The sequence below is a fragment of the Electrophorus electricus genome, chromosome 8 (assembly GCF_041902795.1).
Source record: "Electrophorus electricus isolate QZ-2024a chromosome 8, ASM4190279v1, whole genome shotgun sequence".
Lineage (NCBI taxonomy): Eukaryota > Metazoa > Chordata > Actinopteri > Gymnotiformes > Gymnotidae > Electrophorus > Electrophorus electricus.
The window spans coordinates 4,722,631-4,739,948 of record NC_137504.1 but is presented as its reverse complement, the minus strand read 5'-3'; the positions used below and the strand labels follow the sequence as shown (position 1 = coordinate 4,739,948).

General features: G+C 41.1%; 1 protein-coding gene across 1 annotated transcript; it reads left to right on the top strand.

The window, feature by feature from the left end:
- The first annotated feature begins 711 nt into the window (after nucleotides 1-711).
- On the top strand, nucleotides 712-16,946 carry fam219aa (family with sequence similarity 219 member Aa). The gene is made up of 6 exons (XM_027003757.3): nucleotides 712-946; nucleotides 9,890-9,989; nucleotides 11,492-11,594; nucleotides 12,362-12,442; nucleotides 13,667-13,721; nucleotides 14,146-16,946. The coding sequence occupies exons 1-6, from the start codon at nucleotides 887-889 to the stop codon at nucleotides 14,302-14,304; spliced, it is 558 nt and encodes a 185-aa protein (XP_026859558.1). The 5' UTR covers nucleotides 712-886; the 3' UTR covers nucleotides 14,305-16,946.
- The last annotated feature ends 372 nt before the right edge of the window (nucleotides 16,947-17,318 follow it).

Sequence of the window (17,318 nt, the reverse complement as noted above, 5' to 3'; positions counted from 1 at the left end):
TTTGTCTCATCTAACAGTCAAAATTCCAGAGATGTAATGAACTCCAGATGAAGGTAACTTGCAGTCTGGCAAGCCTTCCAAATTGTTTGTTGGCATAATGGAGACATGTATTTATAGTTTCTGAGATTTGGAGTCCCCAGAGAGTAACCAAATGCTGTAATCAGTGGTGTAGGCAAACTGTTAGACCACCTTTCTCGCTATGAATGGGGGCAAATCCTCTTCCAGGATCATAACCTGTTCGACACTTTCAACTAACTGTTATAACGGAGATGGCTAATTTAATATGTATGTGTTTGTTGTTGTTTTTTTTTTTCTAATTTCAATTTTTCATTGAATTGCATGAAAATGTTAATTATAAAAAAAGATCATATTTGAATTTTCGCCCATTTTCACCTAGTATGTAGTAATTATAATGTAATAAAAACTGAAAATAATGGTTTACAAATTATGATGTAATCTCTAAAAATTATATATATATATATATATATATATATATATATATATATATATATATATATATATATATTTTTTTTTTTTTTTTTTTTTTTTTTTTTGTAATCGTTATAAGCAATCCAACTCTGCATGCCATGTTTGATAGTCTGCTCTAGCGGTTCTCTTAGGTCACGTGGTCATTTTCGTGTTTGCATGATTTGTTTTTTTTTTCGTGTCGTATCTTCTGAATTATTAATCCATTCGTCAGCGTGGGAAGGGGAGGGGGACACGAAACCCGGAAACATGATGTCGAGTCACCGCTGACTGGTGTTGGCGACCCGCAGCCTAGTGAGCTGAAATGACGCTAAACAACTGGAGAAATTGTGACTGATTACACGCATTTTTCAGTTACTGTGTCGTTTTAAAAAACGTTGCCGGCCGGGCCTTTGCCAAAATGATGGAAGAAATGGACAGATTTCAAGTACCCCCGGTCAACTCAGAGACGCAACCGCTGGTAAGTAGCGTAGCTAAGATACGCGTCTGCAGCTCAGGGATAAACAGAAACACCTCCGTGTGGTGCGTAGCCCAGCTGGAGGATATGATTCAGAAATATAGAAAAATCTGAAGTATTAACGCCAAAGGCTCGTTAGGCTAACAAGCTATCACCCTTTTCTGAAAATCCAAGTATCCTGATCATGTAGGCAATTGGGCTACGCAGCGAAATGTCCAGTGTTTACTCTGTTTACTTTGAACGGCGTGGGCTGTGGTATTTCGCTAATCTAACGTTAGCTATGCGATATGCCAGTTATTTTTCTAACTTTGTTTGGCCTGCAGCGAATTACACGTATGGTATGGTATGGTAGGCTTTACCCACTCACTGGCCAGCTGTGGAGCACAAACGACACGCTCTTGCCGCATTTCTTTTGGAAATCCAGAGCGCTTTGGTGCTGCAGCATATTGGCTGACTTGTCGGGGATGACCAGTGTCCAAAATAGGAGGTTCCTTCATTTCTACATTTATGTAGAATGTAGAATGTAAATGTAGAGCTTCTTTAGCATTATAACGTTAGCTGGCGGCTTACGACCCTTGAGCTCAAAACTACAATTGCAAGACATAAGCCATATAGTGCACCAGGGATTCCCAAATCCTCAGAGACCCCTGTTAAGTTGTCGTAAATGTAATATCCTTACTATTAATTGCCGGATTTAGCTTATAGGGAAGTTGGTGTATGCATTGCATGCCCATGAGTAATGTGTCTGTTTTTCTTTCCTTTTTTTTGAGGGGGGACTCTACACTAATACCCAGTTCGATGTGAATACACTAATACCCCATTCATATGTTGACAAACTCTTTAAGGTGTATTCCAGGTGACCCACCTGCCACTGGCGATTTGTGTAGGTGTTCATCTGTCTTTAAAACTAAAATAAGGTATAAAGTAAATGCCACTTTAAAATTACAATTTTTCTTCTGCATGGTAATGAGTGTCCTACACTGATGGTAGCATACGTCGACTGTGTAATACTTCTCTTGCAGTGTTGGAATGCTTGTGAGAAAATGGAATCCTATTAATTAAGCAATAATTACCATTATATCAACAATAAGTTTAACATCTTAGTTAAATTACTAATTAGAGTATTAAGTAAGATTTACACATTTGAACCATAACCGAGAACAACCTATGGGTTGTGACTAAGTGTTCAGCAGAGAACCCTAGAGGACGTATGTATACAGTCATTGCAGATGCTATGACAGAGTTGGGTGCAGAGTTGCAGTAACTCCCTTTGAAAATGTTTAAACAGCAGCTGGGAGGTGCGTGTGTGCGTGTGTGCGTGTGTGCGCGTGTGTGTGTGTGTGTGTGTGTGTGTGTGTGTGTGTGTGTGCGTGCGTGCACACTCTCTCTCACACACACACACACACACACATACATACAGTGCCTGGCCAAAAAAAAAGGTCACACACTCTAATTAATTCTGTTGGACCCCCTTTAGCTTTAATTACGGCATGCATTCGATGTGGCATCGTTTCCACAAGCTTCTGCAATGTCACTACATTTATTTCTGTCCAGAGTTGCATTAATTTTTCCCCAAGATCTTGTATTGATGATGGGAGATTTGGACCACTGCGCTTCTCCAGCACATCCCAAAAATTCTCAATGGGGTTCAGGTCTGGACTCTGTGGTGGCCAATCCATGTGTGAAAATGATGTCTCATGCTCCCTGAACTACTCTTTCACAATTTGAGCCCAATGAATCCTGGCATCATCTTGGAATATGCCTGTGCCATCAGGGAAGAAAAAATCCATTGATGGAATAACCTGGTCACTCAGCATATTCAGGTAGTCAGCTGACCTCATTCTTTGGGCACATAACGTTGCTGAACCTAGACCTGAACAACTGAAACAACCCCAGATCATAGCACTGCTCCCACAGGCTTGTATGGTAGGCGCTAGGCATGATGGGTGCATCACTTCAGCTGCCTCTCTTCTTACCCCGATGCGCCCATCACTCTGGAACAGGGTAAATCTGGACTCATCAGACCACATGACCTTCTTCCATTGCTCCAGAGTCCAATCTTTATGCTCCCTAGCAAATTGAAGCCGGCTTTCCCATTAGCCTCACTGACAAGTGGTTTTCTTAAGGCTACAAAGCTGTTTAGTCCAAATCCCTTGAGTTCCCTTCGCATTGTGCGTGTGAAAATGCTCTTACTTTCCTTATTAAACATATCCCTGAGTTTTTCTACGATTTGATTTCGCCACATGTTTGTGATCGCCGATCACGATCATTCAAGATTTTTTTCCGACCACATTCCTTCCTCGAAGATGCTGTTTCCCCGCTGTCCTTCCACTTTTTAATAATGCATTGGACAGCTCTTAACCTGATTTTAGTAGTTTCAGCAATCTCCTTAGATGCTTTCTCTGCTTGATGCATGCCAATACTTTGACCCTTATGAAACAGATTAACATCTTTTCCACGACCACAGGATGTGTGAGAAGCTACTCACTGCATCAGTTAGGGTTAAATAACTTGTTGCCAGCTGAAACATAATCACCCATGCAGTAATTATCCAATGGGTGTGCGCGCATGCGTGTGTGTGCGTGTATGTATGTGTGTATGTATGTGTGTATGTGTGTGTGTGTGTGTATATATATATATATATATATATATATATATATATATATATATATATATATATTGAACACACATTTTTTAATGTGGCTGCTATACTTGATATGAAGTACATAAAATTATGTGCTTAATATTTCTCCTTTTTTAACAGTTGTGCTGGTTAAAGTCCGAACATGCCAGTGTTCTATCTGATGGTAAATTGATCCAGTTCATTAACAGAGGGTGTCTTTCACTGTCAACACGCTCGTTGCTCAGTCTTCCTATAGTCTTTGGTGTGTGTAGTGTATGCACTGCTTTGAGCTCAGCCTAATTTGCTTATTAAAATGGAGTTGGAATGAGGTGAAACAGCTTGGAGTGACATTGTCTCTGTTTCATTCTCTCTCAGCATTCACAGAGCCAGCTGTGACCCCACAAAGCAGATGTACTGCGCTATTTTAATGCTAATGTGTTTATTGTGGATAAAAATTCATGTAGCTATTTAAATCTCACCTTCTTCTCAAATGCCTTGACAGGGTTTCCCTTTATTGGATTATAATATTGCTAATGTGGACATGGTGAAAAACAAAACCCAAAAACGCCTGACTTGTTTATAGTGATTTATAGACACTACACAGTAACCAATCTACTAATATAATCTGTTGGATTTTTTTCTTGACAGATTACCCTACCAATCCCTTAGACAGCAGTAGATAGGAGGAGGTCCAGAACCATGGGCTGTAGATGGGTTACTTTATCTCCTGTGGTAACAGGGTTAAGTGCAATAAGCAGAATGTTTGCTTTTAAAGCTCCTTAAGTGGAACAGTTATTAGGTTAAACCAGATGTTAGATCTTGTGAGACATCTCCCTGACTTCCCATCTGAAACGATTATTACCTGGATCTTGCTGTATCAAGAGAGAAAATGCTAGCTTGTTGCCTCAGCATTCCAGCTTTTTCTATGTTTCCAGCCTGTGCCTTTCTGTTTACTTCTCTAGGCTTTAGTAATTCAATGCCTTGGTTCCTCAAGCTGGAGCTCATTTGAGTGCAATGATTAGGATGTCTGCTGAAGTCCTGTAATTCAGTGGAACACGTGTGCTCCAGTTCTCTTTTTATGGCTGGATAAATTAGCATAAGTTATTGAGGCATTTGAACATGTTGCTGAATATGAATAGCTGGTTCCTTTTGAATTGGCTGATAAGCTTTGAGGTTTGTATAATCTGTGTTGGTTAACAAAGGCTGATGGTAGATAAACATAGTTGTTTTTGGCAAGATTTCCTGTAGTAGTGTTTGTATTTCTAATTACATTTGAAAATCATTAGACTTTGAAAATAACAAGTCTGTAAAAGTGCCTTTTTAAGCAAGGCTTAGATTTCATACAGGTTTACTTTTGGTAGTGTTACAGGGTCAGACGACTCTTAAACGATAATCAAAACTTCAAAGTTTAATAGTTTTACATGTAAATGAACAGCATGCTATGTTGTTTCCATGTTCCACAACTGAGCAGAGTTGAGCTATATCTGAATTAAAAAAATCTGTTGTTATTTTCTGTGATTAAGGTCGATTATGTGAGTATTATGTGAGTCCAGTAACACCACCTTGGGCCTTTACTTTTGTCTTCTAGGGCTGTGGGATGGTGTTGCACTCCAGCAATTTGCATAATAAACAACCCTGATGCAAACACTTGCTTTGTCAGGAGCCAAAATGGCTGTTGTGCTTTTAGAAGAAATGAGGTCTGGAAAAATCTTGCAGAGCTGAAACGGTCACAAGTGGTATCGGTACAGTGACACTTGTGTAATAGGAACTGTAAAGGTTGGAATTAATTTTATATATATATATATATGCAACCAGAGTTTTATAAGACTTCTTTTTCTGTTATAATTCCCAATAATCTTGATGAGTTTTAAAATTATTTTTACTATTTATTCAAATTTAAAAATAATGATATATTTCAATAGTGAAGAAAATGTCACTTCATATGTTTATTTGATAGAATGAACCATACTAAAATTTCCTTGTACCTCTATAGTGTTGTCTGTATTTCCTCAGTGTTCCCCTTCATTATGGTATATAACTGTAACAAAAATGAACTGAAATATTATTAACAAAAGAATACCTGAGACAACATAGCTCAAGCAGATAAACACAGAAATCAATAAAACTACAGAAAAATCAGCCAAAAAATCCCTCAGAGAGGACACAGTTATCACAGTAGACCAGAAGAGAAAATCTGATAGGCGACAGAGTTCATTCCACAAGCTCTACACTGCAGTTTCAAATAAACAAGCTTAATCAAAACTCGTGACATGTCCACGTGGACAACACACGTATCACAAATGTTGCATCAAAGGACAGCGGTAGCTCAGTGGTTAAGGTACACAGCTAGTAGTCAGATGGTTGCTGGTTCAAACTGCCCCAGTTGCCGCTGTTGGGCCCCTGAGCAAGGCCCTTAACCCTCAATTGCTCAAGTTGTACTCAGTCATAATTATAAGCTGCTTTTGATAAAAGTGTCAGCTAAATGTCACAGGAAAAGCCACACTGTGCACGATAACCAAATAGAAATAAGCTGTAAGATGCAGGAAATCATGCTTCTAACCTATTAACTAAAAAAAAAAAAAAACACTTCAATATTGACACAGTGAAAACCTCTACAGTATCACATCGACTATACAAGCTCATAAGACCCCTCTACTCTTCAGTGGTAGTACTAGTATGGCATAATTTAGATTGTTGTCAGCCACACATGGCACCAAAGGAAAGCAGTTGTTGTGAGACAAGCAACACCCTCGGTTAGGGCTGTCCTAGGGAAAATAAAAACTGGAGACACCTTTTAGTTATGAATGTATTGCAGTTAATGTGCCTACCTCGCCAAAGATATTAAAATGGACACAGTGTGTTATTTGTCTGCTCAACACAAGACATACACGAAACAACTGCTTAGTGTTTAGCACATACAGAAACACTCATTTTCCCCTCATACACTCGCTAGTTAATGCGCAAATAAACATTTAAGCATTAAAACGAATATTAATAGTTGTGAATAAATGCAGAAGACAAAAGAGGAGTCGTCTGTTAACAAACGAACCTGCCAGACATTTAGAGCTCATGGCAGTTAGCCAAAGGCAGAATGTTCTGGTGGTGTGTTTTTGTTTGTTGTTATTTTTTAAAGCTCAGAATACGGCATGGGCATTTAAATTGCAAAACAAGCACTTCAATCACTCCAACAAGGGACAAAAACCAGAAATGAGTTCACATCTCGCAAGAACTTTTTCCTGCCAAATCTCACCGTGACCCCACCTGTGCCTGTATTATGTAGCTCTCTAGAAACGGCTCCTTCTAGAAACACCTTCTAGAAACAGAGGTAGAACAGGCTAAGCATGCATGACAGATTTTGTTTTGGGTGGCAGATTTGGCATGGTGACTTTTTGTGAATACTTTACTAGTATGCTGCAGTTGCTCACAGCATGCTACTTTTCACAACTGCCAATCTAGCTGAATTATTTATCAGTAACTGCATTGCTAGTGCGAGCAGGTTGGTCCTGTCTGGTGGTTTCAAAATGAATAAACCCAGTAGTGAAATGCTACTCAAACCACACACACACACGCACACGCGCACACACACACACACACTGGTCACTGGGCATTTCTCTGTGCCTCTGTGCCCTAGTGGTGACCCTATCCTTGCCAGCACTCTCTAGACCAACCCCCTTCTCTGGCTCAGTGCCCACATCCATCCAGTTGTCCAGGAAGGGCGGCTCTCACTATTTGGGAATGTTTCCAGGGGGAGCCCCTTCTAGTGCCACGCTGCACATATCCCTCAGAAACACAGAGGTGCAGAAGGAACAGTGTGTTCTTATGTACAGGTTAACAGCCTGCTGTTGAAAATGGGAGGTGTTACAGTGTCAATGTCTTGCTGTATTTGGGATGAGAGCTATTTGAGAGTTAAGAGTTCTATTAGTCTTGAAACATGACCTAAATATTTTGAATAGAATTTGTTCATACAGTCATACAGAAGTTAGGACTTTAAAATGCTTAAGCTTATTTAACAGTTTACTTTTCTTAGACCCTGGCCTTCTATTCTGGCATATAATATCACAAGTGGGCCACCGTATGTGTTTTTGCAAAACTGTGATGAATATGTATATTGTAGTCAGAGTGTTAAAACCTATGTGAATAATTCATGCTCAAAACCATGCCAAGCCGCTGGTTGGTAATGCAAATACAAATGTGTTATCAAGAAGAGGCTGCTTCTGTCTCAGTCCTCTGTAGGGGAGTTGCCGGCTGTCATGCCTCCCATACAAAGAGACTGTTGGCCACAAAAAGAGGTGGATGCTGGTAAAAGAATGCCCTCAGCTTCTGTCATGTCTTATGATTCCTCAAATGCCGTGATATTTCTGGGCTTGAAAGCATGCCTCATTACCTCAGTCACATCTGTATGAGCCTTGTCTTGTGGTCGGTACTAGCTCTCTTCCTTGACACCTGCTACTGGGTGTTTTGAAGATATATTCCCTGTTTGACTTTATCATAATGACCTGCCTTGTTTTCAGTTCTGTAGGCCTACTGGACACCTTAGTCAAAAACACATGTGGTCTGACAACTGCTATGTATAGGCTGTCAAAATACCATAACCACGCCACGCTTCTCTGACTGGTCCATGACAACAACCCAGGTTGGCTTTAGCCAAGTAATAATGCCTGGCTTGTGGTGGCCATAATGAGAGCTCTGTTGGCAAAGAGGCTTACTCACCGTCTCTCTCCAACAAACACTCTCTGTCCGCCTCCCTTTTCCTGGTGATGTCACAATGGGCCCAAATCTTACAAACCATGCACAACATTGGCATTCTCTCATGTCGGGAATACTGGGTGGTTGCTATGGCACCTAGGAACACCCCTTTCTTCTCTTTTTACCTCGCTGATTGGTAGTTCAGGAGAGATGCAGTTCTAGAAAAAGAACGGGAAGGTTTTCACGCTGACGTTTCTTTCAATATTTGTAGGAAATTGAAGGAAAATAGATATTGAGTGCATATGGAAGCTTTACAAAAAGCCTGTGATTTTGGATTAATTTCTTATTAGGCTGTTACATTCAATCAGCTTTGAAGGACACTTGGGGTTAGATGTTTGTGAGAGGGCACAGTGCAAGCCGCGGCTTGATGGCACAGCAGTATTCATTCCCAGTGAGCCTAAAATAACAGACTGGTTTACTAAGCCTGCAGCTAACCACGTAAACTGCGCCTGGCGACGCCTACTAATTGCACTCTGCTTGTGAGGCACAGAGTGTAAAAGCCACGGGGACATGGTGGAACTCGTCCAATTGTGGAGCCATGCAAAAACTTGGGGTTGTAGCAAGTTAAGGGCACTGCTGCAGAGGTGCGGATATAGACGTGGGGATTCACAAAGGGACAATTTGAAAAGATGATTATATTAGGCTGTAGTATTTAATGGCCAGGAGATCAAACATATATGTGAAGGATAGAAGTCTGTTTAATGGGTGAACAAACTGCCCGTCTCAACTCTGAAGCCAATTTCTTATGTAACACTAATGCTGCTTCTGTTCGTGCTACGTTCTGTTTACACACGAAACATGGTGCAAAAGCCTCAGTGCATCTGGCCCGAATTTTTCCTCTTCCTTTTCCACCAAGAATGCTTAATTGTCTTGCCTAAAATGCAGGGTGTTTTTCTAAAAGCAAGCTGCTTCTGTATGGGAGGCTTTTCACTGGGCTTGTCATCAGTTATCCATTTGCTCCAAAGGCAGGCTGAAAGTCAAGCTCACCCCTAGAGTGCCAACAATGGCCTGTCCAGATGCATGTATGCATTTTTCAGTAAACCCAAAAAAACTGGAGGGGATTGTTTGGCAACGGCTTGCTGTGGATGTTTTTTTGTTTGTTTTTTTTCTAATCTTCCAATTAGCTCTAAATATCTCTAAATGTCTCTCACAGAGCAGGTAAAGCACAGTTAAGTCAGAAAGATTAAAATGGGACATTCCTGCTAAAGAGTAGAGGGTTCTGCTGATTCATGCTTTAAGAGAAACAGGACCCGCACCTCCTTAATCAGAATTCTCAGCTTGTCTTAGCTGAGACTTTCTGGAAGCACTGGAGCGACAGAGCACACGGTTTATACAGAGCAATTCTGTGGCTCTTAGTGTCTGTCAGGCTTTTTTTTTTTTCCAGCTAAGCGAAAACTTTCCACTCTTCATAAACCTCTGTAGTGTGGGAAGTTAAGTAAGGTACCTTGGAAGGACGGGATGGCCTGAATCATTTAAATTTTTGCTTTGTGTACGTTTTTATTTTGCTTTACTTGTGAAAATTCACTGTTCTTTATATGTGCGACTGTGAATGTTTTTGTCATCCTGTCTGTCTTAAGGACCCATCTGCGACGTCTGGATCAGAGACTAACTCAGACCCGAGGGAGACAGAGTCTGTGGCCATAAACTACAAGCCTTCCCCACTGCAAGTAAAGATCGGTGAGGTTTTGTTCCATTCAGCCACAGAAAGTACTGAAAAGCACAATCCCAGGTGCTCAGGCCTCTGTGCAGTACAGCATGTCCATTAGTCAACATATTGCTGTCAAATTTAGCTCAAAAAAATTAGATTTACATCGTCTACAGCAGTCCTTTCTGCACACCATGGACCATCTGTGATTTGTTTGACTGCAGGAACACTTGCGATTGGCCTGAACACAGTCATTTAGCAATAATGCTGAAATTAAAGTAGATTCTTGAGATTTGCCAACATCTGATCAACATCTGTGGCTGTTAATTAGTGGCACAGGTGCTGTACCCCTCTCCTCCAGACTGTGGACGTCTCTGGGTGAAATACAGCCACTGCTGTTCTGTGCACGTTTGTGCAATGTGGTGGTCAACACATTACAAAGGAAATGAATAGAAACTTCTGCTTAGAAGTCCCATACTCATTTATTTACTGTTATTTCACGTTGAAGACGTGCTGAGAGTGAGACCACAAACATAGCAGGGGCATGCAAAAACACACCTTTATCACCTAAATGAATAGTTTTCTAATAGTTTATCAATAGATTATCAATCTTGCTGTAAAATGATTAGAGCTTAAGTCATAGAATCTCTTTCATAGTCGATAGGTCTTATAAGATAAGATAAGCTAGCTGTTGTTGTAGTGGTGATTTAAGATTAGTTATCACATACCTTTGGTATAGCAAAGTTTATGTTGACACTTAGAAACATTCATTTCATAAGGAACCTGTGACATTTTGGCTACACGGGAGCAAGGCTCAAGTGCTGGAGACAAGCAGGTGTATTTAAAAGTAAGAAAACACTTAGCAAAACAAAGTAAATTAATCCTTATGGATGAGGAAAGCGATCCAAGTGTCAGTCAGGGTAAGGCTAACGCAAAGCGCTAGGAAAGGACTGTTGTGGGTTTAAATAAGAAAGGGTGTGATGAGACAGGGGTATGGGCAATAATTCAACAAGAAGGTGGTTGGAAATGGGGGAATGATGGCGAGATGTCGATGGTATTGGTGTGGGTGCCTATCGGGGCATGACGGAACCCTTACATCAGTGTTTGTATGTATGCATTCATCTATTTATTTGAAGTTCGCCGTATTTTCAAGAATAAATACTGGAGCTGGCGTATCTGTCTTGATTACATTACAGCTCACTGAAAAACCTCAATACGCACACAGGGAGTGCAGTACAATCTCTTATTGATGATCTTATTAGAATGACATGTATTCTCTAGTCTTTCATGGAATGGATGGTGGTATAATCATAGCCTGATAAAAGATCTTTTTTTGTTGTGGAATTATTTTTATGGTCAGCTACGGGCTAATATTTTAAAGGATTTTATCATGAAGATTTGGTCTCTGACATTTTGTATTTATCATCAGTAGAATACAGTTTAGCAGTGGAGATCAAATACTGTGATTGGTTTCCCACTGACATGAGTCATCGTCATATCCTCAGGATGCGTATCTTTTTCTGTGTGATTGCAGAGAAGCAGAGAGAACTGGCGAGGAAAGGCTCAGCGAAGAACAGTACGGCGGGCAGCCCTGTCAATCAACAGCCCAAAAAAACCAACGTAATGGCCAGAACACGGTGAGATAGCCGTACAGACTCGGTGGTTGGAGGGTTGGTGTGGGAGATAGCTTGTTGTTCAGTCAAATCTTTTAATTAATGGTCAGGACCATTATCTGAGAAAGAAGGCACACTGGCACGTGTCAAGAGGTCACGTGTCATGTCGCACGCACAGTTTGGGAAGGAAACACGGCCTTTTCTTTGTGCAAAACCATAGAGCTGAAGCAGCATACACATCCGCCGCTAGCAGAACTCTGAGAACAGAAAGCTGGTGAGTGCTAATGAGAGAGACACAACAGGAAGAAGAGCGCTCGCCGCTCCCCTGCTGGGATCAGAAGAGATGAGAGGACCCTGGTGCAGGGCTGAGGGCCAGCGCAGTAGCTGGACACAGGCCCTGCTCAGTGAGCCTGTGCATTACAGATTAGCCCAATCCTTTGTTCCGCAGACGGATAGGGAAGCTAGCCTTGCTGGTGCAGAAACTGACAAAACCGTGCTCTAATGGCTAGAAACCTAGCCCGTTCCCACAGCTATTCTGGATTTCCACACTAGGGTTTCACCATTTGATGTTTTAGGTTAGAGAATAAAATGCTACTTCACTTTTGGGGTGTCTTATAAAGAATGTGTTATGATGTTGTTGTGCTTACAATGATTTGAAAGTTTTGGGAATGCAAACAAGATGGTTATTAAAATGTGTGGTGTCAGATTTTTGCATGACGTGTTTTCTTTTTGTTCTTTTAGACTTTAGTGCAGTAAAACTTGAACCGTCTCTCCCTGCATTTCTCCTGTAGGCTGGTGGTCCCTAATAAAGGCTACTCGTCCTTAGACCAGAGCCCTGATGAGAAACCCTTAGTTGCACTCGACACAGACAGGTACAGTATTCTACAGCAGTAAAGAATGACCTGGGGGCTGTGCACATTCCTGAGCAGCTCTGTTATAAAACTACAAACAATTGTATTATGAAACAATTAACACACCTGTCAAGTGTTTCGTCTCTAGCTTTAAAGAGGTAGTGAATCAATCTCCTGAAAACCACATATTTAAGATGACAGGCTATTATTTCAGCTCCAGTACCTCTACCTCAGTAATATCTCCAGATATTCTGAAACAATGCAGGTGTCCTTAGTTCATTGTAGCCCAACAGAAAATCAGTCCAGGGAAGGGCCAGTGGGGCAGATGATGTCCTAAAGACTGTAAATATGATTGTGTGTATAGATTCGACTGACACTGTTTCTGTAGGCCTGATCTGCGTCTGTGCTTGTTGAGGCTTGCAATCATGGAAAACATTAATGACACTCCCTGCTAGATGTTCCCATTGGTCCCAGGTGCATGACATCACTGCCACGAAGCGAAGCTCGCCCGTGATAGGGCCATGCATTAGATCATTTGTGTCTTCCTATCCCTCGCTGTTGTCTGTTCTATTATTGGGGTGTGTTCTCATGTGTAATCCCATCTCACCTTGCTTTCTGTCGTTGTCTTCCGGGTCACATGTGCGCACACACTCGTGTACACGCACATCCACACACAAACACCTTTTCCTAACCCACATTACTATATGCCTCCGCTCTGCCCCCACTGCTCAGTCTTGCTTGTTTAGTTCTTGCTTGCCGCTGAGCTTATCTTCATTAAAAGCAGACAGTAATTACCAAAGCAATCTGGGCACTGATTGTCTCTGCTGTTTTTCTTGATCACCGTCTCACTGAAGGCCTCTTGCCATCTTCATCCTTCTCAGTGAAATCTAAACAACATTACTGAGGAAAAGTGTTTCCACTAATTCACTATAGTATCGCATATACTTTTTCACCAGTTCACATTTAGTGAGTTTTATTTTTTTTTCCTACCAAGGTAAATTAGCTGTTCTGTTTTTTGTTCCCCTGCCAACACACAGTGTAATTTTCAAGCCATCTATGATTTTACTCAGACCTGATAGAGTAGGGACACTGTAAAAACCTCCACCGATGGACTGCCCGAGTCTGCTGCTGAGAGCCACTTCTGAGTGAACACATGAAACGAGGCTGAATTCCCAGAGTCTGTGTTGTATCACTTCATCATGGTACAACGTAGGTCCATAATGGCCTTCAATCTGTTCCTTTCAGTGATGATGACTTCGATGTGTCCAGATACTCTTCGTCCGGATACTCCTCAGCTGAGGTGAGGGCTCATATGGACCAGTGTCTAAATACTACACAGACATCACTTTATTGTCATTCTTTCAGAAAAACGTAACCCCACTGTTACTAAGACATCCACTCACTGTCACCATATTCAGTACGGTCCTGAAATTTTTGGGAGTCTTGTTCTTTTGATCACTACATAGACCATAACATTCCTGTAACTATTTCCTATGAATATTGCTTCATAATTTCTCGCAGAATGTGCTGCTCCTTGCCTTCTGTGTTAGCGTGTCCTTGGTGTCAGCGTGATGTCACTGGCTGTACCCAGCCCATTGCTGTATTTACTCTCCACTGTGTCCTGTGTTTCACACAGCTTGTCAGGCTGATACACTGTTTTCAGCATGGATAAGGATGGCAGGGAACAGTAATGACATGACTAACCTGATCTGTGCCCTCTTCAGCAAATCAACCAAGACCTGAACATCCAGCTCCTGAAGGACGGCTATCGGCTGGACGAAATCCCAGACGACGAGGATCTAGACCTCATTCCCCCCAAATCAGTCAACCCCACCTGCATGTGCTGCCAAGCGACCTCCTCTACAGCTTGTCGGATCCAGTAATCCCCTATACTTCCCCTCTCCTCCCCTGAACCACTTTCCCAGACCCTCCTCTACTGTGAGTTTTCCTCACTTTGACGCTCAGAACAGAGTAACTATTAAATAATTTAAACAGAGTCATGAGAATGGGTATAATTAAACTAATATATAAGGAAAAATGGGATGTACACCAAAAAAAAGATACTAACAGTGGTTCCTCCTATGGTAGGACATGTGAGTCTTTGTATTGCCACTAGAGGGAGCTAGGCTTAGGTGTGCATATGTATAGAATGTGTTGAGGTGAAAATGACTATATAACAATTAGTATGGGAAAGAAAAACTAATTATATTTGAAAGAATTTCACATAAATTACTATTTTCCTCTAGGATCTTCAGTCTGTCTCAGTTGCACCATCTTTGTTCTGTTGTTGATGTCTTGGTGCATGGTAGTGTTCAGTTATTGGTGTGGAAGGGTAAAAAGTAGCCTTTTGTTTCTGAATGAAAGAGAACCACAGTGAGCAACAGAGTATTGCCCTCTCACCTGCCTAATGGGGATTTGGATCTGCTCCTTACACTCATATAAAAATGCTATCAGTACTTTGTACCAAATGCTTTTAAAAGGTTTTAATCTGGCATGAGATGTGTATGCATACATTAAATTAAGACACTTATCTGCCATTGATTGCATAGTAGAGCTTAACAGTACAGCACCTATTGTGAGGAACTGAAATCAACTAAACATACATAAGTGATTCCTTCACTCTGTGAACTTTTACCAAGGCTCACTTAATGTGTCAGAGTAACGTTTTGGGTGAAAATGTAATCCATGCTAATTGTTTGTAATACGTTTTCTACTTGTGTGGTTACCGACAAACCAACATCTGTTTACTACATCAATACAATGATCCAGAATACAGAATGATCAATGGATGGTATCTGCCAGACTGTCTCTAGGGTTTATGGTCATATGTGCAGCTCTCCTAGTATATTAGCTTGTCTGTTCACATAGTAATAACTAGCAGAATATGATGGATGAGAGATTTACCTTATGATTTCAAAAGCTGTCTTAGAAGATATTATTAACACTGTGTCAATTTTTATTGTATAAAGTGTCATATAAGCATTATAGAAGTTGATGTGCATCTCATCTTTTTGTAACATGATTGACCTGTTACTGAATTTGTTTTTATTTTGCGAGTGCCAAAAGCATGTTATGAAAAATTGATAGCCAGATACCTGTTTAGCACTCCTGTCCATCTAGACCCCAGAGTTTTACTGATTAAAGAGACATACTGGGCTGTCTGATCCCAGCCAACACTCCTGCAGTGCTACAATATGAGAGCTTGTCTCCTATATAGACATTTTGGTGAAATGTCGGTATCCACATGCATTAATCTCCTTTTAGCCAGTCTAGGAAATAGCTTAACTGGTACATTTTGGTCTAGACCAACACTTGTATGAAATGGAAATTGAAAGATCATTAGATCAGGACAAGAACAACCTGTATCGGGAGAAGTTCCCCAAACAGTTCAGTATAAGCACATTTTCACGCATCTCCTTTAAGGATCCTAACATTTTTGAAGAGGGCACTGATGACTGCACATCTACACACTATTTTAACTTTGCCATGTGACAAACAGTTTAATAAGCAAACACACTTATTTTGTCTGTCGTCACAATACTCATTATTCCTGCTTTGAGCATAATGTACCAGCTTTTATGTGGAAAGTGCCCCCTGATCCTCCCCCACTGCCATTCATTATTAGGCATCATTTGTAGAATGCGCATACCCGCATACCACAAACACTCTGGATTTGTTAAATACGGTATATTACTTTAGGGGAATATGTTTGAGGAGAGTTTGGAAGTGCTTTATGCCTAAGCCGATCACTTTGAAGCTGCAAAACCCCTCCGGGTCGCTCACTTAGGGACCGCCCTTTTCACGTCCTCTTGATCGTCTTTCTAAACGTGCGGGGACCTGTGTAGTTACCGAATTATCTGTCATGTGTTATGTAAACGTAGAGCCCAGTGCTCCCAACTCAACAGTTTTGCACAGCTTACTTATCAGAAGGGAGACGGTTTTTAGCTGTAGTCAGGATACAAGGGTGCACCTGTAATCTTCACGCATCAAGATTATGGCTTTGTATCCCATCTGCTTGTCTTGTGATGTGGAGGTTGTGGTGTTTGTTTATTTATTTGCTGGTTTGTTTGTTTTTTTCTTTACCTGTTAAAATGATCCATGCAGCAGCTTCTGCCCTCATTCCAGACAGTGTTAAGGGATAGCTGAAAGCTGTTTCCTCTCCTGGTACAGACTGACCATGGGAAAGAGGACTACAGAGTTTCTGTTTCCTTACAACGGTTCATGCTGGAGCTGATTGGAGTGAAAATGAACAGCTTCTCTTTGGCTTTTGTGTGAACCGTGACCCATTCGCTCTCTCCTCTCTCAGCTTATGCCTTAAGTCAAGCTCTGCAATACATCTTATTATTTATTACAAGGTGATTGTTTAAATTTATTTGAACAAATGGTTTGCATTTTTAACATAGATACATGTCTGTCTGTGTTTTGTTTCCCCTGCTAAGTATCATATGACTATAACGATTTTCCATGCCAGTATTTAATGATGTTATTGTTGTAGTGTAGCATATGAATAAATACACCTGCCACATTCTGTTGTGATCCTCGTCAAGAGTGCATGCGACTAAATGTCTGTGTCTGAGTAAAATGTGTGTTGCTGTCTTACCCGGCTTATTTTACATCTACATGGTTATTTTCCTTCTTTGTCCGATTAAATTGACCACTCCGTTGTGAGCGCTGTCAAGCTGACATGGAATTAACCTCCACGCCCGTTGTAAGCCAGGAAGTTGTAATAACTGGCAGAGAGGCATGAGCTTGTATAGAAGGAGGTCTAAGGTTGGGGAGCAGGCCTGATTTAGCCTGGGTCATCCGCTCTGCAGCAGATGGTGTGGCAGGCTTAGCCCCAGGCCTCCATAGCCATACTTCGGACAGCACATGCTATATGCTACATCGGGTCCTTGCT